Raw genomic sequence first — 19104 nt, 5'->3', positions numbered from 1 at the left:
TGCACGCAGCAGCCAGAGGGACGGGACGGGTCACCTCAAACCCGCTTCCAAGGAGCTCGGATGGCTATGAATCTTCTCAGGTACCCTTGTGCTGCATACCTTGAGGCAGGAGTTCAGTGCAGTCGATACGACAAGTACGTGGAGGAGACTGCCCCTCACGAGGTACATGCAGCGAGGTACTGCGTACAGTGCATCTCCCAGCAGATCTCCACCCATGCTGGGCACCTTCATGGACGCCAGCTGTCCGGATCGTTTACACAGAGCCACGCCTGGCCACCGACACCAAACCGTCAACTCTAGTTGCCTCACAAACATTTCCTGCATAGTGTGCTGGTGCCCCTGCACGGAGGGTTACGTGCGCCCGTCATGGCAACCTATGGCCTGAGCTCGCTCGAGTTACCTGGCCGGGACGCGCTGTCGCCAGGTCCTTTGTCACCGCCGACCTCGAGCAGCAGGAGCGCCAACCCCGTTTCCTCCAAGGTCACCAGCGTACTTTCGACGTCATATGCAGACGCCGAGTTTCGCGACGCGCTCGCCTTGCTGGACCGCCGGGCCCTCGCCAACACTGCCGAGATTCGGAGGCAGCTGCGCCTGGACGTGCAGAAGGAGGTCATCGACAGCAATGGCCAAATACTGACAGAATTTGGCCGGGTGGCCGAGCAGCTGCGCAAGATTGGAAGCACAATTGACAAGCTCAACAAGAGCTACGAAGAGATGAAGGGCCATGTGACCGCGGCTCAGGAGACCACGTCTGCCACGCTCGAGGAGGCGTCCAACCTTGTCAACCAGAGGAAAAATGTCGAGACTAAGCAGCAACTTCTCCAGGCCTTTCGTCAGCATTTCGTGCTTACTGAAGACGAGGTTGCAGCACTCACAATGACAAGTGAACCCGTGGACGACCAATTTTTCAGCGTCTTGGCCAAGGCCAAACGAATCCGGAAGGACTGCGAGGTCTTGTTGGGCTTTGAGAACCAGACTCTAGGCCTCGAGATCATGGACCAGACCTCAAAGAATCTCAACCTTGCCTTCCAGAAGCTCTACCGCTGGATCCAAAAGGAGTTCAAGACGCTCAACCTGGAAAACCCGCAAATCAGTTCATCCGTACGTCGCGCTTTGCGAGTACTCGCAGAACGACCGTCCCTTTTTCAGAACTGCTTAGACTTCTTCGCCGAAGCCAGGGAGCAGATCTTGTCCGACTCATTCTACCTGGCGCTGAATGGCACTTCGACATCAGGCGCGAAAGACCACTCTGTGAAACCCATCGATTTGGTAGCTCACGACCCTCTACGATACGTGGGCGATATGCTGGCGTGGACACATTCAGCTACCGTCAGCGAGAGGGAGGCATTGGAGGTGCTTTTTGTTTCCGAAGGAAATGATATCGTCCAGGGAATCAAAGAAGGCCGCGAGAACGAGTTGTGGCGGCTCATGGCCGATGATGAAGACGGCCCACCTGAGTTCGATGCGATACAAGCCTTGAACGATCTCGTAGACAGAGACGTCGCTGGCGCTGCCCGTGTGCTGCGGCAGAGGGTTGAGCAGGTGATCCAGACAAACGAGGAGTCCATATTGGCCTACCGGCTGGCAAACCTCCTCAACTTTTACCGAGTCACTTTCGCCAAACTGCTCGGCAAGCAGTCTGTGCTCCTTGATATCATGGCCAACCTCGAGTCCGAGGCTCTGCGTCAGTTCCGGTCACTTATGCGCGATCACCTCGCGACCCTGCAAAGTGACCTGCAGCACACTCCAGCAGATTTAGGGCCTCCAGAATTTCTACAGGACAGCTTGAAGCAGCTCACATCTATCATGCAGACGTACGAAACGTCACTATCCTCGGCGGAAGATCGAGAATCCGATTTTCAGCCAATCATGGCTGAGGCATTCGAGCCTTTCTTGGAAGGCTGCCACAAGATGGCCAGGAATATGCAGGCACCTGGAGATTCGATCTTCCTCATCAACTGCTTGACTGCCGCCAAGCTCACCTTATCGCCCTTCGACTTTACGGCCAGACGAGTTGCGGCTCTGGAGGATATGGTGAACGAGCACAAGAACAAGATGGTCGATCAGCAGTACGAGTTCTTCAAGGACGAGTCCTATCTGGAGCCCCTCCTTACTGCAATGGCTCCGCTTACAGACTCGCACGAGGACATTGCCAGGTTGCGCCAGCTCGATGCTCTGAAGCCGGAAGCGCTCACATTGGCGAGCCAGAACTTGGACGATTTCTTGCCGTCGGCCATCATGGACGCAATGGAAAACATCAAAAGCCTGCAAGACGCCAGGCTGGCGCGGGAAATCACCGAAGACGCCGCAGAAAGGTTCTGTGTCGACTTTGAGCGCATCGAGGAGATGCTCATCTACGCGGATGAGCAGCTTATCCAGTCACGCCAGGGCCAAGACACAAATGAGGAAGTGCCAGGCTACAGAAGTCTCTTTCCCAGGACAACCGGCGAGATCAGAGTGCTGCTCTCATGAATAGCAACCTCCAATTAGAGATTTAAATCCTTCCTTGGAGGCGTGAAGTTTAGGATAGACCCTTATGCCAATGAACTGGGAAGCGGCGCATGTCACATGTTGAGGCTGACCAGTCAGGAGGCTGCGTTGAAGAGTGATTGTTGAAACACGCGCCAGGGCCCTGGATTCGGCGCTTAGCAAGACCCCTGGTTGGCCAAACCTGCTGCCGACGGCCTAAAAGGGGTTGGGAGGGTGGTGATGTGTGTGCTACATACGCTACCCAACAACGATATCGACCGGCTGGAACAAATCAGAACAAGTCATCCCGCTGTAAGATGTCGGTGCACCATGATACATTTGCGATGAATTTTCCTGGACTACTTGTCGCGCGTGCCTTGATGCGCCATCAAATGAGGCCGCCTGCAAGCCAACGTCGAAGTCGTGAGCCCCACTCCCCGCCGGGCGCACCGTGCCGCAGAGGTTCTGGGATGCGTGAAACAACTATCCCTTTGCGGGATTACAAGGCCTGTGGCGAGGGTCGAGGTTGTCTGGACTGGACTGGACTGGGCCCTGACAACGGTACTGTACCCCATGTCTCGGGCCCTCAATTAGGAGTCAGGAGGAGAGAACCCTCGCGGCCCCTGAGTGGCGGCGTTGAGTTGACCAGGTCGGGTCCTGGGGTCATTACTTGCTTTCCACCGCGTGCGTCCTGCAACAACCAGATCTGTCTGTATAGATGAAAGGACATGGCGATGCTGCGCTCCAGCCGTACTGCGTAAGCAGCACGAAGCAAAAGATGGACAGGCGGGCTGCGCGACTACTTGTACCCGCAGAGGAGCTTTAATTAGAACACTTGCAGCGCCGAGCAGAGGCCCACCTGATGTCCGCCTGTGGTGGCTTCAATGTAACTTGGCAATCCAGAAGAGGCGAGTTCTTTGTTTCGACCGAGCACTTTGGCACGTGGACTGGCTAGAGGACCTGGCATTGGCAGGGCCTGGGGCCATCCATACTGTGTCTTTGGGGCTGGCTATGGCAGGCAAAGGAGAGGAGAGCCACGCCTGAAGTGAACCTTGGAAGCTCTGGACGGAGCCTTGTGCTCGCGCGTGCCGAAACGCACCAGCCAGGAGGGCTGTATGAGGTCCCTGAGCTGGAGCTGCCCCTGCCCCGCTGCTCCCGTCGCACCAGCTCCACCACCACCTCCTCCTCCACCACCACTTTGCCTGCTCTCGTCTCGTCTCCATCCATGTCCGTGCTGCGGGCTGGCCCTGGTGTCCTCCGCAACTTCTCTCCTCCTCCTCCTCCCCCTTCCCTCTTCCTCCGCTTGCCAGGCTTCTTTCTCCAGTCTGCATCTTGTCTCTCCAGCGACGGCCGCCCATCTCGCGCGCCCATATCCCACTTCGCTGCTGTCGACAACATCGGCGACAACGGCCACCAGCTTCTTTTCACATCTTCCAGCCCAGCTACCTCGAGGCGGGGCAAACCCCTTCGTCCTAGCTCCCGCTCCCCCTCACAACCCGCAATCACTTCCAGCAGGCCTTCACGCCGCCCTCAGGTAAGCAAGCACAGAGCTCGAAACACTGCTTCCATGCCATTTCTCTGTTTCCCCGGCCGAGCGGCCTCTTTTGTCGACCATCCACGGCCCAACCAACAGTCCAGTCGTTCCACATGTCGATCCTGCCCTACCGACGTCGCCATTAGCAGGGCCAGCATCAGCACCGCGCCTGGAGAGGGGTAATCCCAGTACGCGGTCACTTGTCCACCACTCGACCCTGCCTGCAGACCAGCCCACCATCGCACCCGCCAGCAGCATACCCGCCATCTTCGCAACGCCTCACAGTCTTGGTTCGGTAAGGGCGTCGGAAAGCAAAATGACCTCGCGGTCCCACAACTTCGGCCAGAAAGCGCCCGCATCATTCTCCGTCCTCCGCCAAGGCCAGAGTGGACCTACGCGCAACACCGCTCTCGAAATCTATTCTCCTGGCAGCCAGCACTCATAGCGATCCAGGACATCAATACGGCGGGCTTTTATGACACGGACTATCTCTGTTTGCGCATGTAAATGCCACCAGGTAGAATGACAGACTGACCAAGGTAGTCTTTAGCTTGTAGAAGAGACAACGCCGCGCAACTCATACAAGTCCAAAACACTTGGACCTCCTTGGTATCCACGGCGGGCCTTGAAAGGACGACAGCAAAGCTCTCGCGCGTCGAGCTCTTTGCAAACACATTGAGCGAATCTTCGTGCTTTTCGATCCCATAAATCGACCCCGCAACCATGTCGCGAGCTCAGCAGCCCCCCTCGTCGGGGTCTCGCAAGATCTCGTTCAATGTCAGCGAGCAATATGATATTCAAGACGTGGTCGGCGAGGGAGCCTACGGTGTCGTCTGGTAAGCCAACCCCGTGCCTGCAATAAGTGAGACGAAATTAACGTTTATTGTAGCTCTGCCATCCATAAGCCTTCCGGCCAGAAGGTCGCCATCAAGAAGATCACGCCTTTTGACCACTCCATGTTCTGTTTGAGAACTCTGCGTGAGATGAAATTGCTTCGCTACTTCAACCATGAGAACATCATCTCTATTTTGGACATCCAGAAGCCGCGAAACTACGACTCGTTCACCGAGGTGTACCTCATTCAGGTACGACTCGAACTTCTATCTGGCACATAGAGTAGAGCAGGCTGACACCAAGCAGGAACTCATGGAGACAGACATGCACCGTGTCATCAGAACTCAGGATCTGTCCGACGACCACTGCCAGTACTTCATCTACCAAACACTGCGCGCTCTCAAGGCCATGCACTCCGCCAACGTGCTGCACCGAGATCTGAAGCCAAGCAACCTGCTGCTGAACGCCAACTGTGATCTCAAGGTCTGCGACTTTGGTCTTGCCCGTTCCGCCGCCTCGCAAGAGGACAACTCTGGCTTCATGACTGAATACGTTGCCACTCGTTGGTACCGTGCCCCCGAGATCATGTTGACTTTCAAGGAATACACCAAGGCCATTGATGTGTGGTCTGTTGGTTGCATTCTAGCTGAGATGTTGAGTGGCAAGCCGCTCTTCCCTGGCAAGGACTGTGAGTGTCGTCATTCTTTTTTTTCGAGCCTCCTTAGACCATGGACTGACCATTTTCTGCAGACCACCACCAGCTGACCTTGATTCTTGACGTCCTCGGAACGCCTACAATGGAGGACTACTACGGCATCAAGTCGCGTCGTGCTCGGGAGTACATTCGGTCACTCCCCTTCAAGAAGAAGGTCCCCTTCAGGACCCTTTTCCCAAAGACCTCGGACTTGGCACTCGACCTGCTCGAGAAGCTGCTTGCCTTCAACCCTGTTAAGCGCATCACTGTTGAAGAGGCACTCAAGCATCCGTACTTGGAGCCATACCACGATCCCGAGGACGAGCCGACCGCGCCTCCGATCCCCGAGGAGTTTTTCGACTTTGACAAGCACAAGGATAACCTGAGCAAGGAGCAGCTCAAGCAGCTGATCTACCAGGAGATCATGCGGTAATGTTGGAAGAAACAAGCCTGGAGCAGATTCTCTGGGGAGCAAGCAGTGATATATTGGGATACCTTTCTGGCAACACAACTAGGAGTTGCCTCAGTTCACGTACATACACCCTACGTAGCACTGCGCCGTCAGACGGCAGGAGATTGTGTCATGATTTGGTTACTTAGCGAGCAAATGTCGGGGAGACGGCATAGTAGCAAACAAATCTCTGTCATCCAAAAGGCACCAAGTGAAATCCATCAGGTTCGATATGATGTGGTCATGTGGTAACTGCTGGATCCTCGTGCAAGCAAGATCCGCATGCATGCCTCTCAACACCCGACATGCCCGCGATGACCTCTTTCGCGGTTGCAGCATTCCACGTCCACGTCCAGATGATAGTTTTGTCCGTAATGGGTTGCTGACCTTGGGGGGGATCAAACCTTTGAGAGAGAGATAGATGCAAATGCGACATGCGGCACCGGATCATCCCTCACATCTCACGCGCATTAATGTAGAAGCGACTTTGGCCACCTGGCGCGCGTTGGAGAACACAAATCTCATGCACGATTGTGTAAATCACCTGACTGGAGGAAAAGGCAAACAAGAAGTGGTTTTATTTGGCTGGTTGATCCGATGAAACTTCACAAAAGCATGGCTAACTCGGCATAACTGTTTGGGGGGGAAAGCAGTGGTGATTGGGATAGGACGCACTGCGGCCTGGAACTTCGAAAAGAAGCGACTTTCGCCTCCCTGAGGCGGGATACAAGACGGTGGAGATGTGCTTGGGGAATTTTGGTTGGAGGTAAGACGCGGATTCTGGGGGGGATAAGGGGTTTGGTGGTGGGCAGGGGCTTGAATAAGCAAGAGATCCAGTTTGTTAAGAGGTTGTAAGACGCAAGGAGATGGGTTCGCGAAGGAACTACACGACGAGAGCGAGGAGGGGAATAACTGAAACAATTTGGCAAAACCAGACGAGAATCATTGCAGGCTGTCTGTTGGGAAGCAGTGATTCCGCTGGCGACCTCTCGCACCAAAGGCGTATACCATGAGGATTGACCTGCACACGCCGCTGGCGCACAAGAACCCAGCCAGCCAATAATCCTGCGGAGGATCGAAGTTCAGAACCACAGTAAGGCCCCCATTTTTGGCTTGTTACACTCCTGGGGTACTCGCGGGTATGCTGCGAGGGTACTCCCCAGGAACATGAGGGGTCGAATCAGTTCGCTTCCCGGCCCACGGCCTCACGGGACTGCTCAAGTCGCTTGTGAGTGTATCAACACTAACTGCGGAAGATGGCCGCCAGGAACCGTCGGCGGAGTGTCCTGTGCTAGCTGTGTTGGGTGTCTGCTGCGTGGTATATGCTCCGCCCAGCATGCGTGCATCCTGATGAATTTGTTGACTCTCATCGGCGCCTTCTCTGGAAGGCAACTCGTGAGGACCGGAATTGGCCCCAGACTGTGGACTTGCTCCATGATCTTTAACAGAAATGGGACCAGCAAGAAGCGCGGGATGGCTGGAATCCTGGGGAGGCTGCCATTGCTGCTGCTGCGATGCCAGATGTTGGGATTGGGGTTGGAATGACTCTCCACTGTATGGGTTAACACCATCCTGCTGGGCCTCCTGGTCGATCCTGGCGGCATGGCTGGGGGCTTCGTCCATGATTACGCTACCAGTGTTGCCATATGACTGTCCAACCGGGTATTGCCTGGTGGCGACCCCATGGTAGTGGTCTCCTACTCCGCTGCCCGGCTGTGCAGCAGCGGCCGCAATGATATCGTGATCTGGAGCTCCATTGGCCTGGGTGTGATGGACGGTATTGTCCCGGTCTAGTACTGCAGAACTGCCGCTGCTGGGCGAGAGGGGCACTTGTAAGCCTCTCTGTGCGGTAACCTCGAGGTCGCTTGGGAATCGCCCACCTGGCTGCGGCCTGTTCTGATGCGGTTCGCGGGAGCCTGGACTGGCAACGGCGGGGTTCGCGACGAACGGCTCTTCGTCTTCTTCGTCGACCATCCCATCGCTGCTCATGGATCGTTGCGAAGAGCGGGAGTATGAGCGTGCATGGTTGCCTCGGATAAAGTTGCTTATTTCCTCTGGTGTCTTCTCGGTGAGAGCCTTGATGTCCTCGTACCATGCCATCATGGTGTCATGGCTCTCGGCGCGGAACACCCAGGTGTGGCCACGGTGCATACCACCTGTCTGCCGTCCTTTGAGGATGAACTTGTTCGAAGATCCGCCCTGCGTTGAGTGCGAGCCGAGTTTCTGCTCGGGAAGGTAGAGCGACATGACGGGGGCTTGCGTCTTATCGGCCGACTTGAATTCGTGTAAATGTGTTGGCGAAAGAACATACCTGCATCAATGTTAGTATATGCAGAGTGAGAAAGGGAGGATACGGACCATCCAGCCGTGTAACTCTTCAGATATTTGCTCTTGCGCTCGAGAAGTCCAGCGCGGATCTCCTGGCAGGCAACATGATCCCTGCCAGGGTAGTGGACTCGATCGACAGAACGAATAGGGATCTCAGGATCGACGAATTGAGCATCTCGCTGGACAAAGTTGGACCATTCGTAATCCTTGGGCATGCCAATGGGGCCGCCTCGGAGGTCCTCGATGGCGCTGTACGCATTGTCGGACTCGCGTTTCAGGATGCCTGCGTACGCGTTATAGGCTTTCTGGATCTCTCCAACCACGATCGACTCGAGCTCCCTGCCAGATGTTTCGAGATTGAGATATGCCTGTCGAAGAAGTCAGTACACGCCGCATTGTTTCTACAAGAGCGACACAAAACCAGAAAGGATACTCTTCCACGAACCTGGTGCAGATAGTTCTCTTCGTCCAATTGTCTCTCCACCTGGCGATCGACTGCCAGGCGTAACAGATAGGGGTCTTGCTTTCCCGTGGTCAGGGAAGGGTCGAGTTCCGTCTGACCGAGGCACTCGGAAAGCGCATTCACGGCCCGCCTTGTGTTGTCCATCTCCTTGTCAACGGAGTTTTTGAAGTCGCCAGACAGGCCGCGGATCTCCTTCATCTTCTGGTTTAAGTCGCTCCTCAGCCCAGTCAATGCCAAGATGACGTCTTCCTCGATCTCCCGAGCCTTGTTTGCTTCATGAATTGATGTCTTGTGGTAGTTTCTTAGGATTTGCAAGGCATCGTCCAGTCCACCCGCGGCCATGAAGCCAGGCGGGGTTGAGGTGTTGTTCAAGACATTCGCGAGCTTCAGCAAAGACTTTGAGCGATGCTCATAGTGGTTCTGGATTTCCCGGAAGTACGCGATCAAGTCCTTGAGCACCTTCCTCCAAGCTACGCAAAAGCGAATCTGGTCAGCACTCCCACGTGGCAAGCAGCAGATCTGGCAGTTTCGAGAAACAACATACTTTGGAAGCGATTGGCTAGAGTCTCGGTGGGATTTCCCGAGGTCGGGACGGGGCAGTGGAAGACGTTGTTGGCCTCTTCCGGATCATCGGCGCTTTGGAGAGCGAGGCTTCGCACACTGCCGGCCTTCATGCTGCGGCGGCTGCCACTGCGCCTGAGGCTGCCTCCGCCTTTGCGCAGGGAGTTCTTCTTTTTGAGGGTATTGCCCCGTGACAGGGAAGCGGCCTGGCCATCGGCGAGACTGCCTTCTGTGGAGCGGTGGGAGCGGTGGGAGACCACCGAGCTTGAGCGCTGCATGGCGGGATGGTTGAGGATGGAGCTGCCCCTCACGCTGGCATCCCACTCCTCAGTAAACTTTGGCTGGCGACTGGGAGAGCCCAAATACCCCTCGGCGTCGGGCTGGGTGATGTAGGGGTTGGGGTTGTCGTGGGAGAAGTCGTTTGTGCTGGTGCCGGCTGCGAGATGAGTATTGGCGAGCGTGTTGGAGAGAGTCTGCTGGTCGTGGTCGTGGTCGAGAGGCTGATGATGGTCATGACCGTTCTGGGGCGGGAAGTAGTCGCCAGACCTGCTGGAGGCGGCGGGCGCAAAAGGCCGGGCGGCCATTGCGGACGACGTGACGTATTCGTCGCGCGCGAGAGCGTAGGCAGGTGGCCACAAAGAGGCTTAGCGGGAATGGGCGGCTGTCTGAAAGCAGTGGCCTCGGCGGGCGATCCCTCGGGCGGGTGTGCGATTGGGAATCGACGCAGGTGGTGCTTCCCGCAAGGAGCGATCCCAACTCTACTGCAGACTAAGCTCGGCCAAGGGCCCGCAGAGGTGCCGGTGGGTAAGTAATTGAGACTTGACTTTGTGCTGATGCCGCAACAACAGCAGAGGCGGTGCGGGTGGTGTGAGACAGCGCGAGGCGGGCAGGCGGGGAAAAGGCGAGAAAAGGGTTGGCGCTGCCTCGCTGCTCGACCCGGCAACGAGTATTATGATCCTCGCACGGGGCCCGACCACAGGCGTGCCCTTTGTTGTGCCTTTTGGGACGTCCGCAGGTTAAGCGCAGCAGATGCCCAATGCCACGGGAGCAGAAGCGCAGAGTCGAAGATGTTGCGTTGCCGGGTGTAGGTGCAGTGTCCTGTCGTCGCATCCGGCTGAGCATCTATCTACGTTAGACAGAAACCTTTGAGACTGGCGCTGCCTCCACAGACAGCAGTTTAAGCAGGCGCGGTGATGTCACCTTTTTCAGGCTCACCTCAGGGGGAGCTCTGGGAACTTGGTTTTCCTGGCGGCGGCCCCAGCTTCCCCAGCAGCCCACGCACAAACATCCAGTGGGGCGCCCGCCGCCATATGTAAAGCACATCTATGGGATGGCCTAATTAATGCTCACCATCCGATAACTCTGCATCGTCCTTTACGGTTTCCCCCTCTGCTCTTTCTGACCTGCATGCCCCGACTCATGATCCCAGCACCGGGGCTTGGTCGTGCCGAGCTCTCAGCTTTTCGCCCAGAGGCTGCCTGCGCACTCACAGCCCCAACCACCACCCACCATCCATCATCGCTCTCCCTCTGATTGATCGTCCCTACCTGCCATAGATAGTCCCGGCACCGTCTAGCCGTCCATCGACGCCTTAGCTCGACGCCGCAGCTCGCGCGGCCAGGGCGTTCTTGGACCTGCATCAGATTATGTCTCCTAGCAAGCGGCTAGAGTAGTGGGACGTTGTGCCAGCGACCAAATAGATTACTGATGTTCTGTCAGGCGCGGCTCCGTGACGGCCGCCGGGATGATTCCTGATGTTTGTCAGACTAGTAGAGCAGCCCGACTGCCTCAGGTATGCGCAATGACGTAATCTCCCCCCCCCTCCTCCTCCTCCCTCAAGGTGGGGCTGACATGTCCCAAAACATGGTGGGCGAGCATCACTTCGCCGACAACTACACTCTGGGTGTTATTCTCGGGCAACAGAATCCTTGGCCACGAGAGAAAGGCTGGCACGGCAAAATCCGATTAGAACGATATAACTGGAGAGTGCTTGTGCTTGTTAGAAACATGCTGGAGATCCTGACGCAATCTACACGGCAAGCTGTCATGGTGTCTTGCGGGCAGCTTGACGTATATTCACTATATTCGCTATGATTGGACATGTCCCTCAATAGTGTGTATAATTTCAGAAGTGCCACATAAAGTCCATCAAGGAAACACAACCAACGCCATTTGCGATGCAGAGGATAACAGGCTGTGCTGCCTTCTTCCTGATGCTAGAATGATGTCGACCCAAACCTAGAGAGCAAGCAGAAACAGTGAAAACCATCGCACCCTAGTAGACACACCTAAACTCCACTCGCCGCGATAGGGGCGAACGCAAAAAAAATCAAACAGGTGCCCGAGATCGCACCGATAAATAGCCTGATCAAAGTGTCTGCTCTGGCGCAGCTATTGTTGCTGTCGGCGACTCAACCCCCGATGGTGATGGGATGCTCGTTTTCAGCCTCCCAGTACGGCGTGGCGGAGGCGCCTTGGGCGGCAGTTTCTTGACAATCGTGCTCGCGGCAGAGCCGTTGAGAAGCACTGCGGGCACGCAAGGATTGCCATGGCGATGTTTTGGGATCTCCGGAAGTGGCTTTTTCGGTCTCCGCGCCGTGGCAGATCCTATTGATGACGGGTGTTGTGTTGTTGGGGACTCTGCTCCGGAATCCTGCTCTCCAGCTTGTTCTTCAGCTGCCTCTGCCTTCCGACTCGGCGTCTGCACGCCTGGCTTCTCCATGACGGCAGCTACGTCTACAACGCTGATGTTGCTTGCAGACTCATTCCTAGTGAGACTGATGCCTAGAAACTTGCGCGCAATCTCGCTCGCCCCGGAACCTTCGTCCGCCAACCACTTGACCTTGCTGACACGATCCACGAGTCTCAGTGTAGTCTCGTCAGCCGGTGCGAAGTGAATGTTGCCAGCCCCTGCTAGCAGTCGCATGGTCTTGCTAATCTCGGCTTTCTTATAGTGAGGTGGGTGACTGAGTTGCGTGTGAGCCAACAAGGGATATAGGACCCGTAGGTATGTGTGCCGTAGAGACATCAGCTCGTTGGGCAGATCAAGAAGGTTGCGGATGATGACATCAAGCAGAACACGCAAATCGTTGGTGTAGAAGTATTCATAGGTGGCCTTGGTGGTGAAGAGCAGGTACAGCAGCTTCAGGATCAACAGCTGCATTGATGTTTCAGTCTCGCGATTGAGCAGGAGGATGATGTTCTCTCCAAATGTCCTGTAGTGAGGTCCGTACAGGCTGAGGCACTTGATGACTCGATTGGTGAGTGGTGGCAGCGGCGTATTGGTTTCGCTCATCGCAGTCGTGGATGCCACCATGTATTGTTCGTTCATGACCAGCTAAAAGTTGCCGTGCATCAGCAATGTGCAACACATGTGTCCGCAAAGGGGGATTGATCGGGCTTACAAGGACTCGTATTATGGGGTAGTGGTACGGGTCGTGGACATCATCTGAAAGCTCCTCAATGAGTTGGAAAAGATAGGTCACAAACCCATCGTCGACCTGAAGAAGATCTTCATATCGCAACTGCTCGATTCGGGACATCTCATACATGAGTTCGAGCAGGAGTCTGTGCAACCCAGGATCGCTATGCTTGCGACCATTCAGGAGCTCGAGAAGCCGGGAGAAGCAACTTTCCGTAACCATCTTCCGGTAAGTGTCTTCATCGTTGCGGCCGTCGAGTAGCAAGAATGTCGCGATGGCGTACAGTGGCGCGACGTCATCCTCTTGCAAGAGGCTATATATTATTTGAGTCCGTACGTAGTCCGGATTTGCATGGAAAAGAGTGCCCTCCAGGAGCTTCTCGGAACATAACGCAACATCATCTTCGGAGTGGGAGAAGTCGTCGCGACAGCGCGATGCCAGGTAAAGCCAGTTACGCAGGGCATCATCTATGGACTCATGCGACTCGGCGGCACATTGTCGTTGCACAACCTGCTGTATCTCTACAAGATGAAGCAGAGACCAATGTGTTAGCTTTCTGAGTGTGCCACGCCCTCGGGCGTTTCTTGTGGTTGAGAGGCGACCAACCGTCCCAGAGCTGCTCTTCGCTCTCGATGGTATACAGAATCTCCGGATCATCCATGACGTAGTCGCGCTCAGAGCCCACCCTTCAGAACCATTGGCATCGCGGGGTTGCGCTGAGCATGGGCGGGGTGGGATCGTGACGACGTTCGAATTGTTCTCGTGCTAGCAATACAGTCTGCTGGATGCGTGGCGCATTCGTCCTGGATGCGCCTGGTGTATGGTCGGCCCGCCACACCTAAGCTGCTGCCGAAACTGCGGGAAATCAAGGCGCGTCGCAGTAAGGAGCAGAGCTAGTCGGACCTGGTGAAGTTGGTATGCGTGCCCGACCGCGACTTTGCCAGAACGATTGTGGAGGATGGAAATCACCAACTGCAATGGCGTATGGCTGGATCAGTATTGGGTTCCGTTGGTGGGGTAGCTTGACCCCGTCTTGGGCCCAGCCTCCCAGCAGGGAAGGTCCCTCCACGGCGCTGTCCGCCAGCGCTGGAGACCAACCAGCCGATCGTCATAGCACTTCTTCCTGTTCACATCTATAACAAAAACTTTGGGTTGGTTGGCATTATTCATCGTGTCCAGGTTGGTAGCAGACACTAATAGGGGGTGGAAGATCTGGGACTAGTATTCGCGGCATTCACCTCTATTTTGCAGCCATGTTCATCTATTCATATCGAGCCTGATATTTGGGCGCGAATACCAGGACATGCAGGTAGCTCGCTCTTGGGGAGCTCAGAAGCCATCCAAAGGAACCTGCGCCACATGGGCAGCTCTTTTAGCCTCGTGATCCCAAGGTGTCGATCAGCCCTCGAACAGGTTGGCCAGACCCTCAAGATTATCTGCGCCGTCTTGCTGTCCTCCTGACTTGAAGCCACTGCCGTTGTCCGGGGCTGGAGCCGCCATGAACTGTGCAGCAAGCTTTGTTCGTTGGACGGATCGCTTGGAAGACGAGCTCGACTTTGCATTCAGCCCGATACTCTTGCTCAGCTTGCCCATTTCAGAGATGCTGACACCTTTGAGGTCTCGTAGCAAGTCCAAGATGGCAGCGCGCTGTGCTCTGGATCCCGTGGTCTCTTTGAGCATATACTCAATGGTTCTATCCACGTCGCTGGAATTCATGTTTGGCAGCGACAGCAGAACATCCCTTGGAGTTGATGTCAGGCGCACATATGACACAATAATAGTTGCCATCAGTGACGCCAGCTCCTTCTGCAGATCCACAAAGTAAGGCTCGTGGATAGAAGTGATACACGCTTTGATGACATCGGATGAGATGTACTCGCGGATCACGGAGGCGGTTTCGGCGGAGATTTCAGCCGATTGCTCAGGCGCATGACCATGCCCATTCGTGGTACGCTGGCTGTTCTCCGTCACTGTGAACTCTGGGACAATCGACCGGAACACGCGCAGCATGATGCCGCATGATCTGCTGTCGCGCATACCAATGACGTGTGTACAGAACATCAGTAACGGCTCTACTATCGATGAATGCTTTAGACAAAACCTCCGCAGAGTCGGATGCTTCGCAGCTTCTTCGTCAGTCGTTGATGAATCGGCAGCTTTGTCTAAAAGGTGTCTTGTCAGCGAAAGTTATCAAATCTAATAATTAGATACTGGTAATCAGACTTACTCGTCCGCGCGGGGTCCAAGAAGTCTGCAATCATCATAACGGACGTGTAGGTCAGCTGCCGAAGGATACTTTCAGCCTTCATTTCTTCAGTGAGGGCATCACCCCCTGTTTGAACGCCTTGCTGCTGCTGAATCCTTGCCCATTCCGAGTTGATCTTGGCGTCCATCTGCTGACAACAGGCAGCGAGAACAGGCGGCAGGAAATGCTCCCGGAGCGTTACTGGGCAATTGTCGACCAGATACCGAACGAGATTGAGGAGGTTGGTGAGCTGATGCGCCGAAAGACTAAAAGAGTTCGCAAGGAGGGCATGCGCCAGAGGACCAGGCAATTCGCTGAAGCCGTAGAACTGCATGTCCATCCGTGTCATGCAGTATATGATGGTGTAGCACGTCTCGCGCACGAAGCGGACAGCACCACGTATTGTCGAAGCCAAACCCTCAATCGTGTGCTTCTTCTCCATTACGCGAGCATAGAAGTCATCTTTGGTGCCCTCAGAGATGCCTGCTTGCCAGAAGCGATCCGTCAGCACGCGGGTGACAATGCTTCTCATCTCCGCAGGCAACTCTGTCCAGTTTTCGGGGTTGTGGGCTGCATGAGCATGACTGAGAGCACATCACGGTTAGAGGAGCTGGCAAACGGGAGATGAGGAGTGACGCACTTGAGAAACTTCAGCAGTTCTGGGAGTATGGCAGGAATTCCATCTTGCCACAAAGCGCAGGACACCGGATATGCGGCATCGGACTTCGTGATTTTGTCGACCGAGCAGGTCAAGAACGACTTTGTAGGTCGAAGTGGCAAGTGCTGAGATTTGGGTTAGTCTTCGAGGCTGCCCCGTCATCTCCATGTGGGCTGAATCGACTAACCACTTGAGCCTTCTCCAATTCTTCTTGCAGAGCTCTGCCTTCATCGTCGAGTTCCACTGAACCCCAGTCTTGATACTTATGCACTTGTCTTTGTGCTAAATAATTCTGGGCCTTGTCCAATGCCATCATGCTACAGAATCCGCCGTAGCTTGAAAGTGCTGATTTGAGGCGTTCGTCCTGCCACTGCGTCTTGATCGGGTCCACGAAGGCTTGCAGTTTCTGCACCTTTGTCGCTTCGTCTATCTGTGATGCTCGATGCCTATTCTGCTGTCAGATGCGTAAAACCGGCAAGCATCCATGTTGTGCCAGACTTACACTATTGTGAAGAGGAAAGTCTGATATGTCACTTGTCGCTTTTCGTCGAGGGTGCCCGATGCCACCATCTCGTTAACCTTGGCGGAGATCTGATCATACACAGCCTATAAACAATTAGCATGCCAACGTTAGAACCTCATGACTTCATTGTTGATACATACTAGCAAATGATCTGGCATGTTCATAGCCAGCCTCTGGAGCTCCGAGAGGGATTCCGTCTGCAGCTCTTTGATCGCTTCTGTATAGACGCGATGTTCTGGCCGAGTGGCAGGCCACGTGACAAGGATATGCTCGAGAACCTGGAGCACGAAAGCTGGTCGCTTGTCGAGAACAGTCGTCGAGAAAGCAACGAGTAGCTGTAGTACTCGCTTTCGAATCAAGGGGTCCTGCAAGAGTTAGTTGTTGATCTCACCGCAGATTTTCCAAGCTGCATACCTCGAAGCTTTGGGCGAGAAGGTTATTGCACCATGACTCGAGATGGTCCTCAATGGCTGTCCGTTCCTGGTCCTTCGACTGGTCAGTAGGAATCGAAAGGATCGCAATGCGCATTCACGTACGATTTGTTCCTGTTGCGCGCCATCCTCTGCTTTGGCTTTGCTTTTCCATTTCACTACACCTTTGAGTGCAGCTTCGATAACAGTGGCTTGCGCGTCGACGAGCAAGACTGGGCGAGACGATTTGCTGTAGTTTGCCACTTCGAGTGGGTTAGCTTCCATTCCGGCGAGCTCAGGATCATGGGACGCATACTATCGAAGCTTGGAGCATCATCATAAAGATGTTGCAGGACTCGGTCAGTCTGTGATAGGATGTGCTGCAGCGCATTCGTAACAGTAAGTCGCACGATACTCTCAATGATCTGGGAACTGTAACGCCTATAGTTCCCTAAGAAAGCATGTCGTTCAGGTACTGTGTCCGTGTCTTCGATAAGAAAGAGGAAAGTCGGGTCTTGCGTGTCCTCGGGTAAACTCTCGTAGCGTAGGAGTCTTGAGCTGCAGCCTTCGAGCAGCGACCCTACAATCGAAGAGTATTCTCCCACGATCACGGGCCCGAACATGGCATTATTCAGCAGTCGTGTCCATGTTACCAGCACAGGGATCGAAACGACAAGACTCTGGCTTTGGGTGACCTGGAGCAGGAGATGGACGAAGCTCTTAAAGTCGAGGCGGTCCGAATCCCGTGGAAGGGCAGCCTGTCTTCGATCCAGGTAGTTACCGAGGAATGAGATCAGCTACCTTAGAGTTAGATATTGAGCCCAGATAAAGCGTTGATCTTGAATGTCCTAGAGACCCACCTCTGAGAGCTTCTTTGCGAATTGATACTTATCGTCGTCGATGTCTTCGGGGTCAACCACAGCCCACGTGCACAACTGGCTGAAAAGCTCAATGTATTTCGGATCGTAGAGCGGATACACGAGGTCGAGAAACTCTTGATCTACAAAGCTGGTTCGGCCATAAAGCGCATGCAGAGCCTCAAGGGCAGCCTGTGCACCTGTGTTAACACTGAACTGTCCAAAATCACTGAACCGCACGCTGGCCTGACTCACTTTCTGCACGACCACATTGGGTGCTCGAAGAGCCTCACACATGACAGGCACGCAGCCAGTTGCAGTGACCGCATTTGGTATCACCCAGGGCATCAGAGAATACACTACGGCGAGAGCTCGCACGGCGCAACTTCTGAGCTCTTCGTTGTTCTGGATGTCCGCATTGAGGCACTGTCCAAGCAGTTGCGTGACCCTTGCCAACCAGCCTTCTTCACCGCATCGGACCTCTGGGCCAGCTTGTCGGTTGGGAAACGTTTCCACCAGTACGCGAGCTGGCGTAAATATTTCAACGGACGCCTTACTAAGGACGCCTTCGCGCATCGCCACGACCGTGTCGTCGCCATTAAAGATCTCGTCCGACAGCATCTCGAGGATGCCGAGCACGAGCTCTTTATGCACTGTAGACTCGGGCACTTCCCACAAGCGAACAAGGAGTGAGTCCATATCCATCCATTCTGATGCCCAGCTCCGCTTCGCAATCTCAACCCAGAGCACAGCGATCTTGCTTCTCAGGTAGGCAGGGTCGTCGCGAGAGATTGGCTGAGACAGCTGAAGCACCCAGTTGCGCAGAGCTTCCGCTTGCGAAGGGCCGTACTCAGCCCACCGGTGCTTGATCGCATGTTCAAGCAGAGACAGAGCGTAGTGGCGGACGACAGGTGACTGATTTTTGTCTGACGCCAGGTCGAAACCGTGTGAGGGGGCATCGGCCATGTGCTTGACCTCTTCGAGGAATATCTGCGCATCTTTCCGCTGCTGGTTATCCGAGTACGGGCTGTACACGACATCGAGGGCTTTGTGAATCTTCGAGAGTATTGAGTCGTCGTTGCCAGCAGCGGAGAAGCCGTTCTGGTTGTCGTTGCCGACGGCACCTCCGTTCCCAAGAGTAGCCATTGGCAGGTGCGTCGCCTACGAGTGCCGTGCCTCCGCGGGCGAGCGAGGAGTGGGCTGGGAGAACAGTCGCGATCTGCAGAGAGGGGTGTGCAGTGAATGCGTGGGTGTTTCGGCTCGAACTTCGCAGGTCGCGTGTGAAGAGTACACCCGTCGCCCCCGGTGGGCTATCGGGTCCGGAGAGGTAGAAAGCGATCCCTTCAGTGTCGGCACATTGATTGAAAATATGGCTGTGGCGTTCTTCGGAAGGGACTTTCGGTCGGTCAGGCGTGGGAGGTGAGCAGGTCAAGTTGAGGTGTACTATTGATAGCCTCTGTCGCAGCCTAGCAAGCTCTAGAAGAAGTGTGGAACCCGCTACGGCACTAACTAGACCGAGAGCTAGTACACTCACCTCCCAAGCTTCCCGACCCCAATAATTGACAGCCCTGCTAATGGAGCTTTGATGGTCGCAATGGCGGTCAAGCCGTCCTGACGGGAGGCTGGCTCCAAGCGGCTTGGCCTGGAGCTCGGGG

General features: G+C 55.1%; 6 protein-coding genes across 6 annotated transcripts; 3 read left to right on the top strand and 3 right to left on the bottom strand.

The window, feature by feature from the left end:
* The first annotated feature begins 228 nt into the window (after window positions 1-228).
* Window positions 229-2834, top strand: B0I36DRAFT_325694 (oligomeric Golgi complex subunit 6). The gene has a single exon (XM_046154256.1). It carries the CDS (start codon window positions 367-369, stop codon window positions 2470-2472), a length of 2106 nt encoding a protein of 701 aa, XP_046011686.1. The 5' UTR covers window positions 229-366; the 3' UTR covers window positions 2473-2834.
* Window positions 2835-3642: 808 nt separating this feature from the next.
* B0I36DRAFT_132186 (uncharacterized protein) lies at window positions 3643-4456 on the top strand. Its single transcript, XM_046148220.1, has one exon. It carries the CDS (start codon window positions 3695-3697, stop codon window positions 4184-4186), a length of 492 nt encoding a protein of 163 aa, XP_046011685.1. The 5' UTR covers window positions 3643-3694; the 3' UTR covers window positions 4187-4456.
* Window positions 4457-4726: 270 nt separating this feature from the next.
* B0I36DRAFT_350286 (mitogen activated protein kinase) lies at window positions 4727-5964 on the top strand (the record flags this gene model as incomplete). The annotated part of the gene is made up of 4 exons (XM_046156874.1): window positions 4727-4839; window positions 4893-5088; window positions 5144-5525; window positions 5588-5964. 4 exons carry the CDS (start codon window positions 4727-4729, stop codon window positions 5962-5964), a joined length of 1068 nt encoding a protein of 355 aa, XP_046011684.1.
* A 1134-nt stretch (window positions 5965-7098) lies between these two features.
* On the bottom strand, window positions 7099-9918 carry B0I36DRAFT_244966 (uncharacterized protein; the record flags this gene model as incomplete). Its single annotated transcript, XM_046150108.1, has 4 exons — window positions 7099-8293; window positions 8341-8678; window positions 8756-9243; window positions 9318-9918. The coding sequence occupies 4 exons, from the start codon at window positions 9916-9918 to the stop codon at window positions 7099-7101; spliced, it is 2622 nt and encodes an 873-aa protein (XP_046011683.1).
* A 1647-nt stretch (window positions 9919-11565) lies between these two features.
* On the bottom strand, window positions 11566-13703 carry B0I36DRAFT_132147 (uncharacterized protein). The gene is made up of 3 exons (XM_046148219.1): window positions 13363-13703; window positions 12739-13277; window positions 11566-12671 (listed from the first exon to the last, which is right to left on the bottom strand). Exons 1-3 carry the CDS (start codon window positions 13415-13417, stop codon window positions 11703-11705), a joined length of 1563 nt encoding a protein of 520 aa, XP_046011682.1. The 5' UTR covers window positions 13418-13703; the 3' UTR covers window positions 11566-11702.
* Window positions 13704-13910: 207 nt separating this feature from the next.
* Window positions 13911-18875, bottom strand: B0I36DRAFT_384917 (armadillo-type protein). The gene is made up of 11 exons (XM_046161032.1): window positions 17705-18875; window positions 17453-17641; window positions 16909-17389; window positions 16719-16855; window positions 16597-16668; window positions 16323-16547; window positions 16162-16265; window positions 15847-16105; window positions 15642-15784; window positions 14984-15585; window positions 13911-14918 (listed from the first exon to the last, which is right to left on the bottom strand). Exons 1-11 carry the CDS (start codon window positions 18593-18595, stop codon window positions 14155-14157), a joined length of 3867 nt encoding a protein of 1288 aa, XP_046011681.1. The 5' UTR covers window positions 18596-18875; the 3' UTR covers window positions 13911-14154.
* Between the last annotated feature and the right edge of the window lie 229 nt (window positions 18876-19104).

Source organism: Microdochium trichocladiopsis, assembly GCF_020744255.1.
Source record: "Microdochium trichocladiopsis strain MPI-CAGE-CH-0230 chromosome Unknown B0I36scaffold_6, whole genome shotgun sequence".
NCBI classification, from domain to species: Eukaryota; Fungi; Ascomycota; class Sordariomycetes; order Xylariales; family Microdochiaceae; genus Microdochium; species Microdochium trichocladiopsis.
The sequence above is the reverse complement of the archived record's forward strand: the minus strand, read 5'-3'. Positions and strand labels throughout refer to the sequence as shown.

Excerpts from the sequence above, each read along its gene's own strand:
- B0I36DRAFT_325694 (XM_046154256.1), top strand. The coding sequence starts at position 367 with ATGGCAACCTATGGCCTGAGCTCGCTCGAGTTACCTGGCCGGGACGCG.
- B0I36DRAFT_132186 (XM_046148220.1), top strand. The coding sequence starts at position 3,695 with ATGTCCGTGCTGCGGGCTGGCCCTGGTGTCCTCCGCAACTTCTCTCCT.
- B0I36DRAFT_132147 (XM_046148219.1), bottom strand. The coding sequence starts at position 13,417 with ATGGATGATCCGGAGATTCTGTATACCATCGAGAGCGAAGAGCAGCTC. Across the intron at positions 13,278-13,362 it reads CGAAGAGCAGCTCTGGGACG|AGATACAGCAGGTTGTGCAA; the intron begins GTTGGTCGCCTC and ends TTCATCTTGTAG. Across the intron at positions 12,672-12,738 it reads ACCCCATAATACGAGTCCTT|CTGGTCATGAACGAACAATA; the intron begins GTAAGCCCGATC and ends GGCAACTTTTAG.
- B0I36DRAFT_384917 (XM_046161032.1), bottom strand. The coding sequence starts at position 18,595 with ATGGCTACTCTTGGGAACGGAGGTGCCGTCGGCAACGACAACCAGAAC. Across the intron at positions 16,669-16,718 it reads GCGCGCAACAGGAACAAATC|GACCAGGAACGGACAGCCAT; the intron begins GTACGTGAATGC and ends GACCAGTCGAAG. Across the intron at positions 15,586-15,641 it reads GAACTGCTGAAGTTTCTCAA|TCATGCTCATGCAGCCCACA; the intron begins GTGCGTCACTCC and ends ATGTGCTCTCAG.